We start from the raw sequence: 27509 nt of genomic DNA, 5'->3' as shown, positions 1-27509 counted from the left end.
TCTCAGACCCGTCACCTGGTGGAGCTTGAGAGGAATCACAACCAGCAGCTCATTCAACCGCTGCTGCTTCTCACGCTGATAAGCCTCCAGGGCCTCCTCGGCCATGTTCAGATTAGTTGCCACAATCTTGACCTGTGGAAAGCCCCATGTGTGAGATGCTGAAAAGATTCACTGAATATATACCCGAGGTGGTAAATGAAGCCTTTCTGGGAGGAAGCAAAAGCATGAACTGGATCTGCTTTGTTGGACTGTGATTAAACGGACGATCCCAGTCTGCAGCCCAGCAATATATATTATTCTCTTCCTGCTAAGTCATGATCCACACCACTTTTTCAATTGTTCTAATGACCCCAGAGTTGTATAGGTTTTGTTAATGAAAACTCAGAAGACTTGTCCCCATCTCCCTTTTGTTTTCTGCAGTAAAAGCATCCCTCAGGGCTTCCCTGGTGCAGTGCCCCGGTCCGGGAAGATCCCACATGCCGCAGAGTGGCTGGGCCCGTGAGCCATGGCTGCTGAGCCTGCGCGTCCGGAGCCTGTGCTCCGCAACGGGAGAGGCCACAACAGTGAGAGGCCCGCGTACCGCAAAAAAAAAAAAAAAAGCATCTCTCAGCCTGGAATGTCTTTGTCAGGATGGTTCAAATCTCATTTGGTCATAATGACATCAATAAACTAGAGAAAAAAGCCCTTTAAAGTAATGAAACTACTAACTACAGTATTTCTAAAGCACATAGCTTCATCTCCTAAAATACTAGAAAGTTTTCCAAATCATTTCCTTGTTCAAGAGGAGAAGCAATCTATCAAAAATATTTCTGAATATGAGTCAAGTGATGCTGCTCTAGGAAAGAGTACTTAAGAGGGAAACTGAGCAGATACAGCAGAAAAATCACTATAATTGTACCAGAAGTTTAGCTTAGTGGCCTCCCACATGGAATGCATACACCCCAGACTTTCAAAGTCATCTACTGGGGTCCGGAAAGAAGTTGCAATTTCTATTTACTTTTATCTTATTCTTGTTAATTTCTGTTTTTTGCAAATGTTTCATAATACATAAAATATATTAGTATAATAGTTCATGTATATAATTTATAAATAAATATACATTTATTGTGGGAATATGTGCTCCACAATTTTTTTACTTATAGAAGTATGTAATCAAAAAAGTTTGGAGGCCAGTGATTTAGATAAAGAAAGTCCCAGTCATTAAAAGAGCAATGGCCCCTCAACCACAACTGTAAATGGATATAACATGGGAAATGTCTGTTCTCTTACAAGAAGTCCTAACTCATGCCATTGCTATGAAATAGCAATATTATAGCTGCAAGGAGATGTAGCTTGTTGGGAGAGGATGAACAGACCTGAGAAGGGCAGACCAACATACTTTTTTGGACAATGTATCATATTCCTTTCTGAGGTTATCGATCACTTTCTTTTCTTCAACTAAGGCCTCTTCAATGTCCAGCCTTTTCTCTCGAAGTTGAAGAGCCAGTTCAAAGAGACCCTTATCACAATCTGAAAAGACAGTCAAAACAGCAAAGCAGCCCCATTTGTTAGGGAATGTAGTAATACAATAAGTGTGGACTTTGGAGCTTCAGAATTATTAATGTCCATCTACTCCAGCAAGGTTCCATCATACTTAGGGCTCCAGGTAGAAATTATTCTGGGTAGAAATTATTAATGGTATTAATAATCATGATAGTGGTTATGATACTAGTATTGATGTTCTGAGCAGTGCTCTGAGCCAGGCTCGGTGCTGGGTCCTTTATGTACCTTATCTCATTCAAGGCTCACAGGCCCTGCAAGGTAGAGACTGTTGTTCCCATTTTATAGGTCACGACCACCCGACCACCGTAAGCCTCAGAGAGGTCACACAGCTGATATGTGACAGAATGGGATTCAAGTACAGTACCTCTGTATTAATTTCCACTATATCACACTGACAGCCACATTTATCCACTGAGTAATTGATAAAGAATGTGAAAATATAATGGATCACTACAATGGAATTTAGGAACCATAGCTCCATCCCAAGTTCTACCACTAAACTAACTGTGAGCCTTTGTTCAAGCCGTTTAATCCTGCTATAAGATAACAAGTTGCACTACAAGATTTTCTAGCTTTCTTCCACTCACAAATATGATTTTAAGGAGATTCTTATTTTCAAAATCAAAACAAGATTTAAACTTTATTTGACTTTAAAATTTGATTTATAATTGATATGAAATACCTAGGAAAGTAATTTCAGATCAAGAAGAAACAGTTTTCCTACTGAGCCATTCATGTATTGAGCCTGTAAGAATATTGGTCTGGACTATAAGAATATTGGACTGTAAGAATATTTCAGACTGGTTTCACCAAGCATCTCCAGGAAACGTAAAAATTGCCCTTACAAAACAGGTTTGAAATATGAAAACTGAATGGTTTGGCAAAAAGGAAGAGCTTTATAAAAATATACTTAAATATATATTTTTATATATAAATCTTCTGTTTCTCTATAAAATGAAACTTTCTGCATAATTTATGACTCTGAATCAACTAGAGATTGCAGATTATTTAATTGAGTACTTATAAATATCTGCCTCAAGAAACAGAAAATTAATTGTCCAGAGAGCCCCAAAGAGTATCCATTAGACTATACTTCATACATATTAAGCCATCCTTTCCTTAAATATCATTATGAGACAATCGAGAAACCAATAAAAGGGAATTTTTGGTATTATCAATCCACAGTCACACGTAACAGAGAATGCATGGTTTTATCCCACTTACTTGTTGGGCAGATAGAATCATCAAAAACCTCATCTTCAGATCCAGACTCATCCTCATCACTCTCCAAGCTGGATTCTTCTTCACTTGATTCATCACTTTCTTCATCTTCATCTGAGGAGAGAGGGAAACATTGTTAATAAGCAGAGAAGTTCCTGTGTTAAGACTTTAAAAATAAATCATTTTTCAATGAGTTAGTTACTAGGGAAACAACAGGTAAATAAGGAAATTATTCAGTATTTTTAGAAGAATTTTAAATGGTTACGGATACAGAGACCACAAACTCAAATGCCTGCAGAAGGTTGTGCAATTAATTTCAATGCATTGAGTCAGAGAGGCTGCCAAGCTGCTTATGCTGTGACCCACCTAACACACGCTTGGTTATACAGTCCACAATTCCTAAACCACAGTGCTCTGAAAACAGAGAAGGTTTTTCATAACTTCTCTGAACCGAAGTAATACCATTTATAATCTTCACTTAACCTACTTAGTGTGAATATTCATGTCTTGCTGCAGAAGTATTACGACTTTTGATTTAGAGATTCTGCACCAAACCCTGCTGGGGGTGTTAGTTGACAAAGACTCTCGCCTTTAACCAAACTTGAGTCAGACTCCTCTGAGTCCTCTGACTAGTGCTTGACTTTGAACTAAATGGGCTCTGTCCTGGGCCCATTTGGTTCAGTTTTAGCAAGAGTCCTGCTGAGTAATTCCCCACCCTTGATAGCTAGTCGAATTCCTTATTCCCTACCCTCAATATCTTATCACTCTGGCCTGCCTTCAACAGAAACCCTGTTAGGTCAGTTTAGCAAAGAATTACCCTACCTCTTAGTAATTTTCTATCAACTAACCCTGACCATGCTCCTTGGCTATAAATCTCCACTTGCCTTGTTGTATTCAGAGTTGAGCTGATCTCTCCCCTACTATAAAATTCCATTATAGTGATCTCCCTGAATAAAGTCTGCCTTATTCTTAACAAGTGTCATGAATGATTTTTTCCTTTAACAATGTCATATTTAATATATTTTATAAAATTTTTTGAATACTAAAGTACATCTGCTCCCAAGAGTTTTGGATAAGGAATTGTAGACCTCCCCCACTCAACTCTAACCCCATTTTCTTTTAAAACACCTTGAGCCCATGTGGCAATTTCTATTATATGGAACATCAAAAAACAGAGATAAGAAGTGGACCTTATACTCACTAGAAGATTTGTTAAATTAAAATGTCTCAGAACTTTCCTGGTGGCACAGTGGTTAAGAATCCGCCTGCCAATACATGGGACATGTGTTCGAGCCCTGGTCCAGGATGGTCCCATGTGCCGCGGAGCAACTAAGCCTGTGCGCCACAATTACTGAGACTGCACTGTATAGCCCACGAGCCACAACTACTGAAGCCCGCATGCCTAGAGCCCGTGCTCCGCAACAAGAGAAGCCACCGCAATTAGAAACCCACACACCGCAACAAAGAGTAGCCCTCACTCACCACAACTAGAGAAAACCTGCACCCAGCAACAAAGACCCAACGCAGCCAAAAATAAATAAATAAATTAATTAATTTAATTAAAATGTCTCTTAAAATGACTACAAGTGATCTGTACCACCTTATGGAATAAATCAGCAAAGTTTAAAATTAGGCTTTACAACTCTTACATAGATTTCTGTTTTCAAGAAAATGAAGCAGATCTACTTCCCCTATTCCTCCCACTAAATACAGCCCAAACCCCTGGACATTATATGTAAAACAAACACAAGAAGACTCTGAGAAGTGGGGAGAAGGCAGCAGACCTACTAATGCACTTCGAACCCTGAGGAACAACACTGTGGTGAGTTCCTTGGGCCTTCTTTTTTGCCCTGTATCTCAGAGGTGGAGAAGACTAAGAAACCTGAAACACCAACAGGTGCAGATAAAGAAAGGCCCAACCAGAACCTGCTCTCTCTAGCCAAATGACCTCACCATGCTGTCAGTAGAGATTCTGTGGGGAGCTGGGACTCCCATCTGCACACAACAATAGTAAGGAGATCTCCCTTCCCTTGGGTTAAAAAAAAGGCTGAGTACCTCCACCTGGCAGTAAGGAGGATGCACCCACTCCTTCCTCTGGCAGTGTTAGAGAAAGCCAAGTAAACAAGTAAGCCAGAAGATTTAAATAAGATACAGAATCTCATACATAATATGAACGTCTCCAGCTCTCAACTGAAAGTCATGCATCATACCAAGAACCAAGAATATATCCAACTGAATGAGAAAAGACAACCAATAAATGTTAACACTAAGATGACAGAAATGTTAGAATTATCTGACAAAGTACTTTAAACAGGCAAGATAAAAATGCTTCAATGAGCAATTATGAACACACTTGAAGCAAATGAAAAAATGCAATGCCTCAAAGAAATAGTCTCAGCCTATTTATTTGTATAAAGAAGAACTAAATGGAAATTTTAGAACTGAAATATACAATAATTAGAATAGAAACTAATGGATGGGTTCAACAGCAGGATGGAGGGGACAGAGAAATGAATCAGTGAACCTGAAGAAAGAACAGTAGAAAGTAGCCAGTTTGAACAACAGAGAGAAAACAAACTGGAAAAACAAACAGAATCCAAACCCCAGAGCCTCAGGGGCCTATGGAACCATAATGAAAGGTCTAACATTCATGCCATCAGAGTCACATGAAGGAGTGAGGAAAAGAGGGGGTCTTTAAAAGGACTTGAAGAAATAATGGCTGAAAACTTCTCAAATTTGGACATAAACCTACGGATAAGTTGAATGAATTCCAAAGAGGATAAATCCAAAAAAAAATCTACACTAAGACTCATCACAGTCAAACTTCTAAAAACTAAAGAGAAAAAAATCTTGAAGGCAAACAGAGAAAAGGGGATAAGCAATTTGAATATCAGAGGGTTTCTCATCAGAAACTATGGAGACCAGAAGGAATTGGCACAATATTTTTCAAATGCTGAAAGAAAAGAAATGCCAACCTACAATCCTATACCCAGTGAAAATGTCTTTCAGAAAAAGAGGAGAAATCAAGACATACTCAGACTATAGGAAAATTTAAGAAATTGCCACTAGTATACCTGCCCTAAAAGAATGGATAAAAGAAATTCTTTACACAGAAGGAAAATTATTTTTTAAAACAGGAAACTTGGAGCAGAAACATGAATAAATACAATAGGCTTTCCTCCTCCAAGTGTTTAAATTATGTTTGATAATTGAAGCAAAAATTATAACATTATCTGATATGGTTCTAGATGTATGTAGAGGAAATATTTAAGACAAGCATATTATAAATAGGGAAGATAAAGAGATGTAAAGGTAGACAAGGATTCTATACTTGACTTAAACTGGTAAAATGATGACACTGGTGGACTGGGATAAATTATGTATATATAATATATCAATAATATATAGAGCAACCACTAAAAAAAGTATACAAAGACATACATTAAAAAGTGCTAGAGAAAATTAAAATGGAATTCTAAAAAAAATGTTCAAGTAACCCACAGGAAGGTAGGAAAAAGAACAAACACAGAAAACAGAGAATAAGAACAAATAAAAAATAAAATGGCAGACTTAAGCCCTAATATATCAAATGTAAGTGGATCAATATACCAATTAGAAGACAGAGTGGATGAAAAACATTATTTGACCATATGCTGTCTATCAGAAATTCATTTCTAATATAATTATATAGTCAAGTTGAAATTAAAAGGAGGGGAAAGGCATATTATGCAACTATTAATCAAAGCAAAGCAAGACTGGCTATACTAATATAAGATAAATAGACTTCAGAGCAAAGAAAATTACCCAAGACAGAAAAAGACCTTATATAATGATAAAAGTGTCAATCCATCAAGAAGACATAGCAATATTAAATGTGTATTCATAAAACAACAGAGCTGCAAAATATGTGAAGCAAAAACTGACAAAAATGAAAGGAGAAATAGACAAATCCATGATTCTATTTGGAGACTTCAACACCCCCTCCCTCAACATTTGATGCAAAAACTATACAGAAAATCAGCAAGGATATAGAAGACCTGAACAGTATCATCAATCAGTAGAATCTAACTAACAGTAATAAAACACTTCACACAAAACAGCACAATATACATTCTTTGCAAGTGCCCACAGAACATACACCAAGATTGACCGTATGTCAGACCATAAAACAAATCTCAACAAATATAAAAGAACTGAAATCATACAAAGTGTGTTCTCTGACCACAATGGAATCAAACTAGAACTCAATAACAGAAAGATAACAGGAAAATCTCAAAACACTTGGACCTACACAACACACTTGTATATAATCGATGGGACCCAGAAGTCACAATGTAAATTTTAAAACTACATTGACCTGAATGGAAATGAAAATGCACTTGAAAATTTGTGGAATACAGCTAAAGCAGTGCTGAGAGAGAAATTATAGTACTAAACTAGAAAAGAAGAAAAATTCTCAAGTCAATGATTTAAGCTCCCACCTCAAAACCTAAAAACAGGAGTACAAAATAAACCCAAAGCAAGCTGAAGGAAGCTAATAGTAAAGATAATAACAGAAATCAATAAAATTGAAAGCAGAAAAATAATAGAGAAAATCACTTATACAAAGAGCTGATTTGTTCTCAAAAAGATCAACTGAATTGACAAACCTCTAGCAAGACTGAAAAAAAAAATAGGAAGATAAGAAACAACTTACCAATATCGAGAATGCAACAGGTGATATTACTACAGTCGCTGCAGATATTAAAAGGATAACAAGGAAATACAATGAACATCTCTATGCACATAAATTTGCTAACTTAGGTGAAATAGACCAATTCCACAGAAAATACAAATTACTACAACTCACCCAATATAAAATAGATAATTTGAATAGTTCTGTAACTATTAAGAACATTGAAATTCTAATTTTAAAACTACCTTGAAGAAATCCATTGGCCCAGACAGTTTCACTGGAGAACTTTACCAAACATTTATAAAGAATTGCGATAAATTCTTTACAATATCTTCCAGAAAAATCAAAAAGGAGAGAAGACTTCCCGATTCACATTCTGAAGCTATTATTCTCCTGATACTAAAACCAGATATAGTACAAAAACAGTACAATGATCCTCATGAATAGAGACATAAAATTTCTTAACAAAATATTAGCAAGTAGAATTCAGCAATATATAAAAAGAATTTTACATCACACCAAGGGAGATTTATTTCAGAAATGCTAGTCTGATCTGGTAATCAGTAATCAGCCAATATAATCCACCATCTTAATGGGCTAAAGAAAAAAAAAATCACATAATTGTCAATACAGTAAAGCATCTGATAAAAATTCAACACCCATTCGTGATAAAAATTCATGAAAAATAGGAAGAGAGGGGAACTTCCTGAACTTGATAAAGACTATGAAACACAGGTGTTTCTTAATGGTACAGGTAGCAGACTTAATGGTGAAAGATTGAATGCTTTCCCCCTACAATTGGACTAAGGCAAGGATATCAGCTCTGAGCACTCTATTTCAAGATAGTACTGGATGTTCTAACCAGTGCAATAAGGCAATAAAAGGTAATTGGCATACCGACCAGAAATAAATAAAACTGGCCCTTTTTACAGATAGAAATTCCCAAGGAATCAATCAAAAATCCCTAAAACTAATAAGCAAGGTTATAAGATATAAGATAAACATCTAAAAAGCAATTATATTTCTATATACTAGTATGAATATGTGGACACCAAGATTAAAAGCAATATACCTTTTAAAATTACTCAAAAAAAAGGGAAATACTTTGGTGTAAATCTAACAAAACATGAACTTGAATTGTATGTTGAAAACACAATGCTGATGACAAATCAAAGCTTTACATAAATACATACTATGTTCATGCATTGGAAGACTCAACACAGTAAAGATGCAAATTCTCCCCAGATTGATATAGAAGTTTAACACAATTGCTATCAAAATTCCAACAAGATTTTTTGTAGGTTGGGAAAAAAAATTCTAAAATATGGAAATATATAAGAGCTGGAATAGCTAAAACAATTTTGAAAAAGAAGAATAAACTGGGAGAAATTAGTCTACCCGATTTCAGAACTCAATAGCTACTACAATCAAGACTATAGTATTGGTGGAGAGATAGCCACATAAATCAATAGAAGAGAATAGAAAACCCAGATATAGAACCACACAAATAGGCCCAAATGATTTTTGACAAAGATCAAAAGCAATTCAATGGAAGAGAGACAGCCTTTTCAACAAATGGTGCTAGAACAATTGGAGATTCCTAGGAGAAAAAAAAACATTGACCAAAGTCTCACATCTTATACAAAAATTAACTCCAAATGGATCACGGACTTAAATGTAAAACGATAAAACTTTTAGAAAAAAATAGGAGAAAATCTTTAGGACCTAGGGCTAGGCAAAGAGTTCTCAGACTTGACACCATAACAAGATCCAAAAAGGGAAAAACTCAAGGTATACAAACAGCTCATACAACTCAACAACAAAAAATAACCCAATCAAAAAATGGGCAGAAGACCTAAATAGACATTTCTCCAAAGAAGAAATACAATAGGCACATGAAAAGATGCTCAACATCACTAATTATTAGAGAAATGCAAATCAAAACTACAATGAGGTATCACCTCATACCAGTCAGAATGGCCATCATTAAAACTATATAAATAACAAATGCTGGAGAGGGTGTGGAGAAAAAGGAACTCTCCTACACTCTTGGTGAGAATATAAGTTGGTACAGCCACTATGGGAATAGTATGGAGGTTCCTCAGAAAACTAAAAATAGAATTACCATATGATCTGGCAATCCCACTCCTGGGCATATATTCAGACAAAACTCTAATCCAGAAAGATACATGCACCCCTATGTTCATAGCAGCACTATTCACAATAGCCAAGACATGGAAACAACCTAAATGTCCATCAACAGATGAATGGAATAAGGAGATGTGGTACATATATACAGTGGAATACTACTCAGCCATAAAAAAGGACAAAATAATGCCATCTGCAGCAACATGGATGCAACTAGAGATGATCATACTAAGTGAACTCAGAAAGAGAAAGACAAATACCATATGCTATCACTTACATGTGGAATATAAAATATGACACAAATGAACCTACCTACAAAACAGAAACAGACTCACAGACATAGAGAACAGCCTTGTAGTTGCCAAGAGGGAGGGGGATGGGGGCAAGATGGAGTGGGAGGTTGGGGTTAGCAGATGTAAGCTATTATATATGGAACGGATAAACAACAAGGTCCTACTGTATAGCACAGGGAATGATATTCAGTATCCTATGATAAACCATAATGGAAAAGAATATTAAAAAAGTGTATATATGTGTATAACTGAGTCACTTAGCTGTACAGCAGAAATTAACACAACATTGTAAATCAATTATACTTCAATTTAAAAGAAGAAAAAAAATTTTAAGGGAAAAATTGACAAACTGGACACTGACAAAATTCAAAACTATTGCTCTGCAAACTCTGTTAAGGGAATGAAAAGACAAGCTATAGACCAGGAGAAAATATTTGCAAACCACATATCTGACAAAGGACTAGTAGGTGTAATATGTAAAGAACTCTCAAAACTCAACAGTACCAAAGCAAACAATCCTATTCAAACATGGGCAAAAGACATGAAGAGACATTTTACCAAAGATATACAGGTGGCAAATAAACATATGAAAAGATGTTCTTGTTAAATTAAACTATCCTATGATATCTTATACCAGATACACACACACACACACACACACACACACACACACACACACACAATCCAGATGGTTAGAGACCTAAAGGTTTATATGCTCTATATGCTCTCATCTGTAACCCCATAGTGCCTCTACATTGTCTATGTTGTAGTGAAATAAAAGGGTGTACTATTTCCCTTAGTTATTTCTCTATTTCATGCTAATGAGAAAAAAATAGGATCATACGTAAAAAGAAATACAAACCAGCATCTCCTTCAACCTTCTTTTTCTTCACCCGCTTAATCCTCTTCTTTAGTACCTTCATGAGAAAGTTAGCAAATTTATTGTTTTCTCCAAGGGCTGCTTGGAAACCAGCATAGAGTGCCTTTTCTTGGTCCTGGATCTTGGTGACTTCATTCTTTTTCTCTTCCATTTCTTTAAGAGTTTCATTTATTTTCCACTAAACGAACAAAAAATAAGAACAAATGATCAATATTTCTGATAAACCAGGTTCAGAGAACAATGTACATTACAATGTAAGGTTACAGCCTGCAAACATTTTTTAAGCTTCTTAATAGAAGTTTACATTTCTGATGTTTCTGAATGCAGAGTCATTCATTTATTTGATTAAAATTTTATAATTCTTTTGTAAAAATCAGTTAAGTTCAGAATCAGATAAGATCGATTCTTTGACGTTTAACTTCCTCAAGAAATTAAATTAGGTAAATTGAAATTTTTACTGATATGTGGATATCAGCTAGTATTCTTCCATGTGTGGTCTCAAAAAAGTTTTTTTTCATATCAATACAAGATAACTAAAACAAAAAGGCACATCTGCTCTTAGTGAAACTGATATACCTAAAAATTGACATCACTATTGAGTATGTATTATCTAATACAATCCTTCTTCTTTTAAGACAAAGATAGATGGTCTAATTAATCTCTTTAAATTTAACATGTATGTAACAAATAAACTTAATTTCATGTGCTATTCAATTATTTATTACTCTAAAACTGGCTATAATATTTAAGAAATTTACCAGCTTCTTTCCCAAGTATGTTCATTCATAAGGATAATATATAATCAAAACTCAACTTCACATGATAGCTACTGACAACAAAAACAGACTTTTAATTAGGTAAACTAAACATAAGGGTCACTTTTGAAAAATTTATTCTCCTACCTTACAAAATATCAGATCAAATTCATTAAAAAGTATGATTCACTCCTCCCTGAGCACGGCTACCAAAAACAGAGAGCAAACAGGAATAACGGGGAAAAGGAGGAGGAAGAGAAGACAAGAAAGAGATGTGGACTAGAACAAGTGGGGAAATTAAGTTGAGAAGAAGAAAGAAAAGAAGAATCAAGTCCCCCTCCATAACTAAGGCTGTAGCCAGCTAGCACTCTTCTGCCCATTCATACTTGCATGTCCTGTTCCTCTTTGTCTAATGAATTAACACGCTCTTGAAGTATGTTCTCCTGTTTCTCAAAATTCTTCAGGAGAAGCATTTCTTGAAATAATGTGACATGGTGCAGGTCAGATAATTTCATCTGAGTATCTAGTTTCAGTTTCCGATGTCTCAGGAGACGGAGTTCTGCATCAAAAGTGACAATCAGTTCTTTGATCTGAGGTGGAAGAAGATTTGAGGGTATGTTAGAAGTTTAAAACAGGTACATGCATTTTTAAAACTATCCAACAATACTGATTTGTTTGAGTAAAAGCATTTTCTTATTATGCCCTTATTATGGATGGAGAATTACAAGGGTGGGTGGGTGGGGCACATGGGTGTGTATACAGTCTCATAATTTAATTTATGTACATTTAATACCATTGATGAACTGGTTTATTAAGTGGTAGGTATTCTGTAACTGCAGTCCTTCGAGCTGTTTCTTCACCATTGATTAAGCCATTGATCAGGAATGTCCTTGGGGCTTCCCTGGTGGCGCACTGGTTGGGAGTCCGCCTGCCGATGCAGGGGACACGGGTTCGTGCCCCGGTCCAGGAAGATCCCACATGCCGCGGAGCGGCTGGGCCCATGAGCCATGGCCGTTGAGCCTGCGCGTCCGGAGCCTATGCTCCGCAAAGGGAGAGGCCACAACAGTGAGAGGCCCGTGTACCACCAAAAAAAAAAAAAAAAAAAAAAAGAATGTCCTTCTTGCTGGTTTAAATCAGAGACTGTGAGCTCTTTGTGGGTAGTATTGTGTCTGTCTCCACTCTATTCCCATGGTATCTCTACCCTGCCCTTCACACAGTAAGTACTAAAATAATATTTTCCTCACCTTCTTATTTTGAAAAGTTTCAAATCTACAGAACAGTAAATATTTTTAAACAGATAAATATAATTGTGGAGCCACAAGAAACCTGTACAATCTTCTTGGTTTATTTACAGATGAAGAAATTGAGACTAAAAGTGACTTCCCTGAGATCAAATTTGTTACAGAGCTTGGATAAGAACCCAAATATCGGGCTTCCCTGGTGGCGCAGTGGTTGAGAATCTGCCTGCCAATGCAGGGGACACGGGTTCGAGCCCTGGTCTGGGAAGATCCCACATGCCGCGGAGCAACTAGGCCCGTGAGCCACAACTACTGAGCCTGCGCTTCTGGAGCCTGTGCTCTGCAACAAGAGAGGCCGCGATAGTGAGTGGCCCCCACTTGCCGCAACTAGAGAAAGCCCTCGCACAGAAATGAAGACCCAACATAGACAAAAATTAAAATAAAAAAAATAATAAAAAAATAAAAAAAGAACCCAAACACCTCATGTCCTGGTCTAGACTTTATTCCACTGCAATTTCAAGTGATTTTAAATCCTCAGTTTTACTTTGATTTTGACACAGCGTCTCCCTTGCCCCATCCCAAAGGAGATGAAGAGATCAACAGAGAGCCCAAAGAGCTGATTCTCCCAATGAAACTAGTACACCAGGAAAAAGACAAACCATTCCATGTTTTTCATTAGGATGTACTTGAATGGGGAGCCTCGACTATCAAATGCCTATAATGAGTGAGGGCTCAGCCTGGGGCTGAGAAAGAGGAAGATATCTGTGGGTTTGGGTCTGTGAAACTGCTGGAGAATTTCAGAGAGCTAAAAAGCAAAAACAAAAAACACAACAAACCAAGGAGAAGAAAAATTAAACTTTTAATGTATGACTGTAGACTAAGTGGGTTCCAGTTTAATGCTTGTTCAACAAATTTGAATTATTTTTAAATTTCTTTGGAGGAAGCACTATGTTTTCTTCAGTGCAACACCATTCTGCAACTATACCACATAGGTGTCCAAGGTTGTAAGGGTTATGCCTGTTTTATTCTCACTACCCCTCATAGCCTGTAAGCTGTATAGGATAGAGAATGTGTATGACTTGACAATTGTTTCATCCCTACTACCTAGCTAGCACTGTTTCTGCACATAGAATGTCCAATAAATATTTGTTAAATTAATAGTTAAAATTAAATCAATTAAAACTTTTTACTGAATATCTACTATATGTCTGGCATTGTCCTAGACACTTCAGGGGAATCCTAGAGTTGTATCTAATGAAACAGAGACTAAAAAAAAAATAGAAAAAAATCAATGAAACTAAAGCTGGTTCTTTGAAAAGACAAACAAAATTGATAAACCTTTATCCAAACTCACCAAGAAAAAAGGCAGAGGACCCAAATGAATAAAATCAGAAATGAAAAAGGCAAGTTAAAACTGACACCACAGAAATACAAAAGGTCATAGGAGACTACTACTAACAGCTATATAACAACAAAATGGAGAACCCAGAAGAAATGGACAAATTCTTAGAAATGTACAATCTCCCAAAACGAAACCAGGAAGAAATAGAAAATTGAACAGACCAATTACCAGTACTGAAATTGAATCAGTGATTTTAAAAACTCCCAACAAACAAAAGTCCAGGATCAGAGAGCTTCACAGATGAATTCTACCAAACATTTAGAGAAGTGTTAACAGCTATCCTTCTAAAACTATTCCCAAAAAATTGCAGAGGAAGGAACACTTCCAAACTCATTCTATGAGTCCAGTATCACCCTGATACCAAAACCAGGCAAAGATATCACACAAAAAAGAACATCACAGGCCAATGTCACTGATGAACATACATGCAAAAGTCCTTAACAAAATATTAGCAAACTGATTCCAGCAATACATTAAATAATCATACAGTATGATCAAGTGCGATTTATTCCAAGGATGCAAGGATAATTCAATATCCACAAATCAATGTGATACACCACATTAACAAATTGAAAAATAAAAAACATATGATTATCTCAATAGATGCAGAAAAACTTTTGACAGAATTCAACATCCATTTACGATAAAAACTCTCCAGAAAGTGAGCATAGAGGGAACATACCTCAACATAATAAAGGCCATATATGACAAACCCATAGCTAACACATTATTGACTGGGGGATCTTTGCAGAAACTAATGCCTGTGGCCATAATATGCCTCTGGCCAAAAATGTGTTAAAGGTGAAAAGCTAAAAGCATTTCCTCTAAGATCAGGAAGAGGACAAGGATGCCCACTCTTGCCACTTTTATTTAACATAGTATTGGAAGTCCTACCCACAGCAATCAGACAAGAAAAAGAAATAAAAGGAATCCAAATTGGAAAAGAAGAAGCAAAACTGTCCTTGTTTGCAGATGACATGATACTATGCATAGAAAATCCTAAAGACACCACCAGAAAACTACTAGAGCTCATCAATGAATTTAGTAAAGTTGCAGGTTACAAAATTAATATACAGAAATCTGTTTCATTTCTATACACTAACAAGGAACTAGCAGAAAGAGAAATTAAGGAAACAATCCCATTTACCATCACATCAAAAAGAATAAAATACCTAGAAATAAATCTACCTAGGGAGGTAAAAGACCTATACTCGGAAAACTATAAGAAACTGATAAAAGAAATTGAAGATCACACAAACAGATGGGAAGATATACTGTGTTCTTGGATTGGAAGAATCAATATTGTTAAAATTACCATACTACCCAAGGCAATCTATAGATTCAATGCTATCCCTATCAAAATACCAATAGCATTTTTCACAGAACTAGAACAAAAAAATTTTTGTGTGAAAACACTAAAGACCTCAAATAGCCAAAATAATCTCAAGTAAGAAAAGTGGAGCTGGAGGAATTATGCTTCTTGACTTCAAGACCATACTACAAAGCTACAATGATCAAAACAGTATGATACTGACACAAAAAGAGACACATCAATCAGTGAAACAGAATAGAGAGCCCAGAAATAAACTCATGCACCTATGGTCAATTAATCTATGAAAAAGGAGGCAAAAATATACAATGGAGAAAAGACAGCCCCTTCAATAAGTGGTTCTGGGAAAACAGGACAGCTACATGTAAAAGCATAAACTTAGAACATCCTCTAACACCATACACAAAAATAAACTCAAAATGGATTAAAGACCTAAATTTAAGGCTGGGAAACCATAAAATTCCTGGAGGAAAACATAAGCAGAACATTCTTTGACATAAATCATAGCAATTTTTTTTTGGATCTGTCTCCTAAAGCAAACAAAAGCAAAAATAAACAAATGGGACCTAATTAAACTTAAAAGTTTTCAGACAGCAAAGGGAACCATCAACAAAATGAAAAGACAATCTACTGAATGGAAGAAAATATTGGCAAGTGATACGACGGACAAGGGGTTAATATCCAACATATATAAACAGCTCATACAATTCAACATCAACAAACAAACAAACAATCTGATTAAAAAATGGGCAGAAGACCTGAATAGACATTTTTCCAAAGAAGCAACGCAGGTGGCCAAAAGGAACATGAAAAGATGCTCAACATAGCCAATCATTAGGGAAATGCAAATCAAAACCACAATGAGATAATCATCTCACACCTGTCAGAATGGCTATCATTAAAACACACACACACAAATAAAAAATTTTGGCAAGAATGTGGAGAAAAGGGAACACTCACACACTGTTGTTGGGAATGTAAATTGGTGTAGCTCTGTGGAAAACAGTAGGGAGGCTTCTCAAAAAACTGAAAATAGAACTACCTTATGACCCAGCAATTCCACTCCTGGGTATATATCCAAAAAAACCAAAAACACTAATTCAAAAAGATATGTGCACCCCAATGTTCATAGCAGCATTATTTACAAGATATTGTGAAGATATGGAAGCAACCTAGGTGTCCATCAACAGATGAATGGAAAAATATGTGGTACATATATACAATGGAATATTACTCAGCCATAAAAAAGAATGAAAATTTGCCATTTGCAACAACATGGATGGACCTGGGGGATATTTTGGGTAGTGAAGTAAGTCATCCAGGTTAAGACAAATATTATATGTTAGCAGTTATATGTGGAATCTAAAAAAAAATAAAACTAGTGAATATAACAAAAAGCAAGAGACTCACAGATATAGAGAACAAACTAGTGGTTACCAGTGGGAAGAGGGAAGGAGGGAGGAACAATATAAGGGTAGGGGATTAACAGGTACAAACTATTATGTATAAAATAAGCTGCAATGAACTAACACACCACTGTCAAGCAATTATACTCCAATAAAGATGTTAAAAAAAATAAGCTACAATGATATATTGTACAACACAGCATATTTTATAATAACTACAAATGGAGTATAACCTTTACAAATTGTAGATCACTATATTATACACGTGTAACTTGTAATATTATACATCAACTATACTTCAATTAAAAATTGTATAATTTGTAAGACAAAACTAACACATATAAAACAGCAAGAAAAATAAGTACAAAACCTAAGATGCTGATTATAAGTGCAAATGGAGTTTAGAAGAAAGGAGAGTATGTAGTGTGGGCAGAAGATTCTGGAGAGGGTTTGGAAGTGAGCTGAGTTTTGAATGACGACAACTTTGGAAGAAGTCATTGTACGTAGAAGGAAATAGCAAAGAAAAAAGCACAGATATGAAACTCAGAAGTGGGGTGGTAAGTATGGAGAAACAGAAAGAGTGAGAAAACAGCACTGGAAGAAGTAGAGATAATGGGTGAAGAATAAGTTTGGGGAGTAATAGGTGCTGCTTTCAGACACACTGAGGAAGGGGACTCTATACGGCTGGCAGGAGGGAACTTCCATCCAGGAAAGGACCTTTTCCTTCCATATTCAGAGCACCTCCTGCACACAACTGGCCCCAGCCTGGTCCTGATTTTCTTACAAATAAAAATATTTGCCATTCCAGCTCCAGAACAATTCTGAAGCTAGTCATTACCATGAACACTCTCACTAAAGGGGCAAATCACACATTAGAGAAAGAGCAGGGGGTGAAAAGCAGAGGGTGCCCCATTTTCACCGGAAGGTTTTTAGTTATGCTCCATCCATCATCTGAAGGCTGCTTTATCACTTCTCCTTTACCATGACTTCAGTTAGATACCAATTAACATGGATTTGCCCTTAATTCTTAGCTTTCCAAAAAGAAAAAAGTTGAAAAGCTCCAAAGTTCTGAGCAGAACACAATGATTTTCAGAAGACCAGGGATGGGGAGAAAGCAAAGCCATCAGTGAGTTGTGGGCTGGTCAGGGTTTGGGGAAGATTAAGGTAGAGAAATTAAAAATAATTTTAATTATTTTTAATTAAATTATAATTCAATTTTAATTATCCTGCTCTTCTCTCCTTCAGCTTTAAATAAGCAGTCTCATTTCTTACCCTGTTGATCAAATACTGTTGCATGTACAAGTGTTTAATCTCATCCCTCTTCATAATCTCCAGCTCCACTTCAGTTGGATCTGTTCTTTCAAATTCCATGAACTTTGGAATATCTAGATTGAATACTGTTGCTTTTGATGATCTAGACAATGAATCACTTGTCGTCAAATCCCCATCCTTTCCAGAAGAGAGTCTGAGGAAGCTTCCAGCTGAGCCTGCAGACGCTGCCTTTTCCACTCGAGGGGCCGTTTCAGCCTGATTTTTCATCTGCTGCCGCTTAAAAGCTAGGAGGGTTTCCTCATCATACTGAAATCTCTTTTCTGGAACTTCTTCTGGGTATATCTGAGGGATTTGGGGAATGGGGATGTGCTTGGATACGTGAAGAGTCGACTGAATGTTCTTCAGTTCTTGCACCAGGCACTGTATTTCCTCGATGACAGCCACTTTAAGGTCTCGAAGAGAGACAATGCACTTGTTCATGTGCATTTTCTTTGCATAGGCCTGATAAAAAGAACAGGAAGAAAGCAGAATGACAACCTGCTCACAAAGGGCAGCCTGAAATACAATTTGCTTTTGTCCCTTGACTGGAATGCCTAGCAAAAATTCAAGATAAAAATGTATCTGATCATTCCTGTTCGCTACTAAGTTATTTTCTCTAGTTTTTAGGCTTTTCCCCATTTCACCTCTCCATAAGGGGAAGACGGTCTGGATGTGACCTCTGGTGTCCCCCAGCTGGCTTCTAGGGCTGAGTTCCCCCATCCTCCTTCCACCACTCAATGGAAGTCCTTCCTGAGCCCTGTACTCAGCCAGATCCCAGGGAAGGGAAGGCCATTCTTTGGTCAGGAGCACACAGTAACCGTCCTTCCCTGATGAAAACTCAAATCCTATTGGCTTAGACTCACTTAGGGTTGCCCACCTCGGGCCACTTTAGCCTGTTGTCATTCTGTATTTTGGCCACATTCTTTCTGTTACTCCTTGTGCAGGCAAGGTCACGATCCTGAATTCCAGTACCACGTCACACTGAGAGGTTCCTGGACTTTTCCTTGGTTCCTTCTCCACTCATCCGAGCCCAGCTATGCCCCTGCCTCCAGTCACAGGTGCCAAACAGGCCCACTGCTCCCTCACTGCCAGCTCTCTCCCCAGGCTGTGTTTCCTAAATGCCCTGACCAGAGCCTCCAGTCACATGCAACCCTGCTCCTGGTGTGCAGTTAGGCAACTAGATGGCCCAAAGGCTGTTAAGAGTAACTTTGCATAAATATACAGGTTAAGAAAAATAAAAGATCGAAAGGTTTTTCTTCAAGTCGTCTTACAAAACTTACCTGTATATTTACTATCTACTGTAACAAAATAGAGGAGATGTTTTACATACTTAAGAACAAATCTTTAAAGCATTAGGGTTTAAACTCAAAATCCAGCCCTTGGGTGAGTGAGGGACCACTTCTGAAGTACCTGGAGGACCGAGAATTAAGTGGAGAACAAACCCAAACCAGCCTGGTGGCTGTAAGGCCTACCTCTTTTAGGAGCCCAATTTACATACCAAGCCTCTCTTTCTAATTTTCCAAATACCACACACCTAAACACTAGCCATGGATGGGGGAGGTGGGGGAGGAGGCGGTGGTGGTGGGGAAATGTATAATACACAACTTCTAAAATGTTTGATACTTTTCAGTGACTTTGAATTTAACCATGATAAGAATGACTGTTTATTGACTTTGACCATTACTTTAACCCTATGAAGAAGACTAGACATGTCTTGTCTTACCATTGTTCATTGGTAGTAATACCTTTTTTTTTTAAACAGACAATACAACTGAGGCTTAGGGAGAGTTACATGACTAGCCAAGTTCATATAACTATTAAGTGGCAGAGATTGGAACGGAACTCTGATCTTCTGACCGGTAGAATTGTGTGCTCTGCATTATTTAATGCTGTCATTTTAATAAAATAGATTTCAGTGCAATGCAGTTCCATTCAAGACATCACACCTGTCCATCACCTCTACCTGGACTATGAAATTTCAGGTGGGATGACTGGCAAATTGTGATCAAAAGAACATTTGTCTGTGACAACGGATGAAACATGATAGTTGAAACAAGAATTGCCTTAGACAAACAGATAGAAAAACAATCCAAACGGTCACTAATAAAATGTTCAAAATGTCCATTTGATCAGAAAGTTATAGGTATGAGCTATGAAAATTGACGTGTGGCTATGAATCGCCATACCAGGATCTCTGGAGTGCTGGCATGTACAGCATCTTTAGTGAAACAGAAAAAGACACTCCTTCCTCAAGACACTTTACACTTCCATTTGTCAGAAAATTATAAAATATTCAAACATGCTCTATCTGTGGTATGATTGGCACTCTTTTCAATGCGATGCCTTGAAATGGGCAACCTGCACAGCCATACTAGGTGGCCATATACAAAATTCTCCTCAAAATGGTAACTCAGATGCCTTCTGAGCCTCTAAGTGTGAAAAGTCACTTGTCAATTCAAAGCAAGGAATTACTATGACAGGGAGAGGAAACTTTAGGATCAAAACAGGTATGAGAAATCAGGATGATTAGAAGCAGTTTGGGGAAATGCAGAGAGAATCAAAAAGGAATATATTAACTGCTCAGTATTGTGTCACCTACAAAAGTTTGGAAGTCCTTCAAACAAAGGCTAAATACAGTGGTCTATTTTCCTAAGTCTTGGTGGTCCACAGCAGCCAAAAACAATAGCCAACAAGGATGTGTTTGAATTTCAGAGATTCAAAGTTCATAAAATATAATGCCTTCACTCATGAAACTGGTATTGAACCAAGTAATTAATTTGAAGGCTGGTTCTGCCATGTTAACTAAATAGTCATGAATAAATCTCTTATCTTTGGGACTCAATTTCCTCATTTGTAAAAAGGGGCATTATTCTAGATAATCATGAAGCCCTTTTCCAATTCTAAATTTCTATGACTAAATATCTTTATGGACCAGCTAACAAAATGGGTGGTTTCAGCAGAATTCAATTAAAAAATCCAGGGTGTGTGCCTCATTGTCATGAAAGCTACGGGTAAGCACCATAGAGTCGAGGTGTCCCAGTTCCTCTTCCTTCTTGGCAGCATTTACTCTCATGTGTTCAGGTATCTTATAGTCTGGGGCTGTCTTCAAATTGAAGTCTCCCATATACAACTGGGCCTCTTTGATGGCTTGAACATCTTTGGGATCTTCATAGTCATCACCAGGTTTACTGTTGTACCTATCAGAAAAACAGAAAACTCAGCCATAAACGTGACAATAAACTCTAATTCGTCTACTTTAGGCATATAATCAAATTTAATCATGAAGCAAAAGCATAATTCTGAGTCTGTGGTGCTGCCTTTTCCTATAGAGCCCAAGATTTTTTTTTATGTTAATGGCTATTTTTAAAGCACCTCAAGCAAAATAATAAGTAATAAATAAAAACTAATCAACTAGATGGTGCTGAAATAATCTGAATCATTCTTAGGCTTTGGTTAACTTCAAAGTAATTTAGATCAACACTGTTATTTATTCCCTCAACAGAAATTACGCTTTGGATACAGGTTTGTTGTTTTTTGTTTAATCACTAAAATGTTAAAGTTTTTAAAAAACATAAATGACTGTCATAAAGTTTGTCATAACATTTTCAAAAAAAGGCATGTGATTCAAAATGATAGCACGAGTATATATGTATTTACCTCCCTCTCTTTTCCCACATTCCATGGAAATGGCACTGTGGGGTGTCAAAGGAAGTAAATCACTAGGAAAGCTGAGAATGGGATAGAAAACCATGAGCAAACTAGTGATAGAGATACATTTCTAGAAGACAGAAAGAAGATGAAGTTGTATTAATGGATAAACCAGACCAATGAAAACTCTAGTCCCAGATACCCGCAGGAAAATGCTATAAAAAGAATTGGATTGGGTCTTCTTGATAGAGTTCCTAGGAGGCTCCAAGCAAAGATGGAGCAGGTATGGAGCAGGGAATGGAATGCTAGACATTATTTGGTAAAATTAATTAGAGGATTGAAAAGGAATGCCTGAACCAGTTGCACCCTCCCAGCTTTCCCACCTACACACATGCAAGGCAGTAGCAACCTTATACATAAACTAAAACTGAAGTACTAATCTCTACAGAAACTGACCTCTCTGCTTGGGAAATACTAAGGTAGCTATGTTATGGGTTGCCCCCCCCCCCGGAGGGGATCTTCATTGGGAGACCCTAACCTACCTAATTCTTTAAAGTGAAGCCTGTCTGTCAATATGAGCATATAGCTTCAGTCAGCCCTTTAGGGGAAAGCAAACATGCGTATAGCAAAGGAAACACACGCCATCTAATGTATTAACTGACAATTGTTCATTTGTGTATAACAGCACTAAAAGGAAAGATTAATATTTTTAATGAAAGGAAAGGAAAGGAAAGGAAAGGAAGAAACAAAATACTTCTGCTCTTGCCATGTGAGAGAAACACAGCCCATAATTATCCTCATGCTACAAATAACTAGAATTGAACAAAAATATATAAAACAACTATGTTCAGACATTGAATGATAAGCAGCACAGGACTGTAATTCCTGAGAAAAGTGAAACAAAATAAGTAATCCTTACTGTCTCCTAGTTTCTGCATGGAGGAAATTACCATACTATGGAGTAGGGTTGGAATCCCAGAAATCAGATTCCACAGAGGCCAGAATGGCTAGAATTTTGTGGTAAAGACTATCAGAGCTACACAAAGAAATCTATAGAGGGCTCTCTTGAGTTTTTGGCTGAGTATTAATTTGTACACTTGTAATGCGAAACACCATGAAGGTGAACAAATTCAGTAGACATTCAGAAGACATTCAGTAGAAACCCCAAAAGAGTCATGCCTTCAAAGTAGGAGAAACAGAAGATTTAGACAATATTATCAATCACCTTGTCCTCATTGACACGTATGGAACAGTACACCCAAGAATACAAGAATACACACTCTTTTTCAAGCACACATTGAACTTTAACTAAGAGACTATATGCAGGCCTATACAATTTCCAATAAATTTAAAAGAATTTAAATCACACAGACTATTTTCTATGACCACAAAAAATTAAATTAGAAATCAAACAGAAAGATATTTTTTAAACCTCAAAATATTTGAAAACTAAACAGCATATTTTAAAATAAATCACAAGTCAAGGAAGAAATCACAAGGGATACTAGAAAATATTTTGGACTGAAGAATAATGAAAATATATCAAAACTAGTGGAATGCAGCACAGGGCTTAGAGGGAAAATTTTACTTTAAATACTTACATTAGAAGAAAAGTATAAAATCAAAGTTTACACCTTAAACTTAAACCTCAACAAGAAAGAAAAGAGTTAATTAAACCCAATTAAACTAGAATGAAGGAAATGATATAGAACAGAAATCAATGACATAGAAATCAGAATCAGACAAACAATATATTTTTTTTAATCTATAACCAAAAGCTAGTTGCTTAAAAAAATTAATAAAATTGATAAACCTCTTGCTGGAATGATCAAGAAAGAGAGAAGATACAAATTAACTATGTCAAAAATAGAAGAGGACAACACAACAGATACTACAGAAATTAAAATAATAATAAGGGAATAGTATTGTATGAACTATATTATGCCAATAAATCTGATGAAATGCACAAATTCCTTGAAAGACACAAATTACCAAAACTGATCCAAGAAGAAATGGAAGATCTGAATAGCACTGTAATAATTTAAAGTTTGAGTTTATAATTTATAATCTTCCTTCAAAGAATACTCCAGGTCCAGATGGCTTTACTGATAAATATTATCAAATATTTAAGGAAGAAATAATACCAAGCCTAAACAAAGTCTTTTAGAAAATAGAAAAGAAAAACTTCAACTCTTTTTATGAAACCACTGTTATCCTGATAACAACCCAGAGAAGACATTGCATAAAAATAAAACTAGAGAACAATATTCTTCATTAATAAAATATAAAAGTCCTTAACAAATTACTAGCAAATCAAATACAGCAAAATATTTTTTGAAAATATCAAAAGTCTATTTTATTTTTCTGTTTCATTGAGATATAATTGACATACAATATTGTATTAGTTTAAGGTATACAACATAATGATTTGATAAGTGTATATACTGCAAAACATTTACCACAATAAATTTAGTTAACATCTATCACCACACACTGTTACAATTTTTTCCTTATGCTGAGAATTATTAAGATTGACTCTCTCAGCTCAAATACACAAAACAGTATTGTTAACAGTCACCATGCAGTAAGTTACATTCCCAGAACTAATTTCTTATAACTGCAAGTTTGTATTTTTGACCACTTTTACCCATTTCTCCCATCCCCACCTAACACCTCTTGCCTCTAGCAACCACCAATCTGTTCTGTTTCAATAAGGTCAGATTTTTTTAGATTCCACATACAAGTGAGATCATATAGTATTTATCTTTCTCTGTCAAACTTGTTTCACTTAGTATAATGCCCTCAAGGTCCATTTGTGTTGTCACAAATGGACTGCTTTCTTTTTTTATAGCTGAATGATATTCTGTTGTACAGTATACATGTGCCACAACTTTTTAAAATCCATTCATCCATCAGTGGAGATTTAGGTTGTTTTCCTGTCTTGGCTATTACAAATACAATGAATATGGGGGTACAGATATCTCTGAGATAATGATTTTATCTCTCTTGTATGTATAACCAGGAGTGGAATTGCTGGATTATATGGTAGTTCTATTTTTAATTTTTTGAGGAATCCCCACACTGTTTTCCATAGTGGCTACACCAACTTATGTTCCCACCAACAGTGCACAAGGATTCTCTTTTCTCCACATCCTCACCAACACTTGTTATCTCTTGTCCTTTGGATGACAGACATTCTAACAGGTGTGAAATGGTATTTCACTGTGGGTTTGATTCGCATTTCCCTGATGATTAGTGATGCTGAACACTTTCACATACCTGTTGGCCATCTGTATGCCTTCTTTGGAAAAATGTCTATTCAGTTCCTCTGTCCATTTTTTTTTATTTTATTTGCTGTTGAGTTGTATGAGTTCTTTATACATTTTGGATGTTAACTCCTTATCAGATATATGATTGCAAATATTTTCTCCCATTCCATGAGTTGCCTTTTCATTTTGTTGATGGTTTCCTTTGATGTACAGAAGCTTTTTAGTTTAATGTAGTACAGTTATTTACTTTTTGTTTTTATCGCCTTTGTTTTTGATGTTAAATCCAAAAAAAATCATTGCAAGGCTGATGTCATGGAGCTTACCACCTATTTTTTTTTAGAGTTTTATGGTTTCAGGTCTTACATTCAAGTCTTTAATCCATTTTAAGTTTATTTTTTTGTATGGTGTGAGATAGTGGTCCAGTTTTCCCAACCCCATTTATTGAAGAGACTCTCTTTCCTCATTGCATATTCTTGGCTCCTTTGTCATAAACTGACCATATATGCATGGGTTTATTTCTGAGCTATCTATTCTATTTTATTAGCCTATATATCTCTTCTTATGCCAACACCATACTATTTTGATTGCTACAGCTTTGTAATATAGTTTTGAAATCAGGGAGTGTGATACTTCCAGCTTTGATCTTCTTTCTCAAGATTGCTTTGGTTTTTCAGGGTCTTTGGTTGTTCTGTACAATATTTAGTATTTTTTTCCATTTCTGTGGAAAATGCTATTGGCATTTTGATAGGGGTTGCACTGAATCTGTAGATTGCTTTACATACTATGGATATTTTAACAATACTATGTCTTCTAGTCCATAAGCACAGAATGTCTTTCCATTTATTTGTGTCTTCTTTAATTTCTGTCTCACTGTTCTTATACTCTTTGGTGTACAGATATTTTACCCTCCTTGGTTAAATTTATTCCTTAGTATTTTATTCTTTTTGATGCAGTTGTAAATTTGATTTCTTTCTTAATTTCTCTTTCTGATAGTTCATAATTGGTGTATAGGAATGCAACTGATTTTTGTGTATTGATTTTGTATCCTGCAACTTTATTGAATTTGTTTATTAGTTCTAATGGTATTTTGGTGGAATCTTTAAGATTTTCTTTATATAATATGACATCTGCAAACAGAGATGGCTTTACTTCTTCCTTTGGATGCCTTTTATTTCTTTTCTTGCCTAACTACTCTGGCTAGAATTTTCATTCTTATGTTGAATAGAAATAACAATAGTGAGTATCCTTGTCTTGTTCCTGACCTTAGAGGGAAAGCTTTCAGCTCTTCACCACTGAGTATAATGTTAGCTGTGGGCTTGTCATATATGGCCTTTATTATGTTGAGTTATGTTCCTGCTATATCCAGTGTGCTGTGAGTTTTTATTATGAATGGACGTTGAACTTGGTCAATGCTTTTTCTGCAGCTATTGAAATATGATTTTTATCTTTTGTTAATGTGATATGTCACACTGATTTGTGGATGTTCAATCATCCTTGCATCCTTAGAATAAATCCCACTTGATCATGGTATATTATCCCTTTAATATGTTGTTGAATACAGTTTACTAAATTTGTTGAGGATTTTTGCATCTATGTTCATCAGGGATACTGATGCAAAGAAGGGTATGTGTGTGTGACAGAGAGAAAGGGAGACGGAAGCAGAGCGAGCAAGACAGAGTGAGCCAGACAGTAAAAAGAGCTAGTAAGCTTTTGAAATCTCCACAGATTAAATTTCCACTGATGCCTGAGCTTGGTGGAGCAGCTCACAGATGACTGAGTAACTACTGTCTAAAGTAAAGCTCGTAGAAGAAGCAGAATTCAGTAGCTTCTCCTAAGGCAACACCAGGTTTAGGATTCTGGTCCAAGGTGGTGACATATGAGGTTCCTGAACTCACCATCTCCTACAGACACACCAAATCTACAGCTATTCATGGTATAATTATCTCTGAAAGAAGTTCAGAAACTAGCTGAATGATTCCCACACGTTGGTGAATGAAAAAATACACATATTGCAATGGATCTTGGCACACTCTCAGCCATTGGGGGCCATTAAGAACAAAGATGCCTTGGATAATCACAAAGGTCTAAGAGACAATGAAGATCTCAGGCCAGGCTGAAAGATAAGGCTCATCTCCCATGAGACCAGATGACTGTACTACTGTAAACTACTGTAAAGAATCTGAAAAAAAGTTACTACACCAAGTAGGCTTAGCAACATCATCAGATTAAAGATAAATATGAGAAAAATCAATTGAGAGGAGTTCCACTTCCAGGAAATGGAATAGACCCACATTTTTCTATTTTTTCCAGCAAGCAGAAAATAAAAACCCTGGACATTATATATAAAACAAATATAAGAAGATTCTGAAAGGTGAAAAGGAGGTAGGCCAC

The 27509-nt window shown here is 36.3% G+C and overlaps 1 protein-coding gene across 2 annotated transcripts in view; it reads right to left on the bottom strand.

Annotated features, from left to right (window-relative positions):
• CFAP44 (cilia and flagella associated protein 44) overlaps positions 1 to 27509 on the bottom strand; it is a 136415-nt gene that overhangs the window by 13111 nt on the left and 95795 nt on the right. For both annotated transcript variants that reach the window (XM_067738887.1, XM_067738886.1), the window contains 7 exons: positions 21221 to 21398; positions 18163 to 18663; positions 11901 to 12104; positions 10742 to 10937; positions 2767 to 2877; positions 1379 to 1509; positions 16 to 132 (listed from right to left, as the gene is read on the bottom strand). In XM_067738887.1, the coding sequence (XP_067594988.1) occupies positions 16 to 132; positions 1379 to 1509; positions 2767 to 2877; positions 10742 to 10937; positions 11901 to 12104; positions 18163 to 18663; positions 21221 to 21398 (1438 nt within the window). The remainder of the gene's footprint in view (positions 1 to 15; positions 133 to 1378; positions 1510 to 2766; positions 2878 to 10741; positions 10938 to 11900; positions 12105 to 18162; positions 18664 to 21220; positions 21399 to 27509) is intronic.

This window comes from Pseudorca crassidens, chromosome 5 (assembly GCF_039906515.1).
Source record: "Pseudorca crassidens isolate mPseCra1 chromosome 5, mPseCra1.hap1, whole genome shotgun sequence".
In the NCBI taxonomy this organism is placed as follows: domain Eukaryota; kingdom Metazoa; phylum Chordata; class Mammalia; order Artiodactyla; family Delphinidae; genus Pseudorca; species Pseudorca crassidens.
The sequence above is the reverse complement of the archived record's forward strand: the minus strand, read 5'-3'. Positions and strand labels throughout refer to the sequence as shown.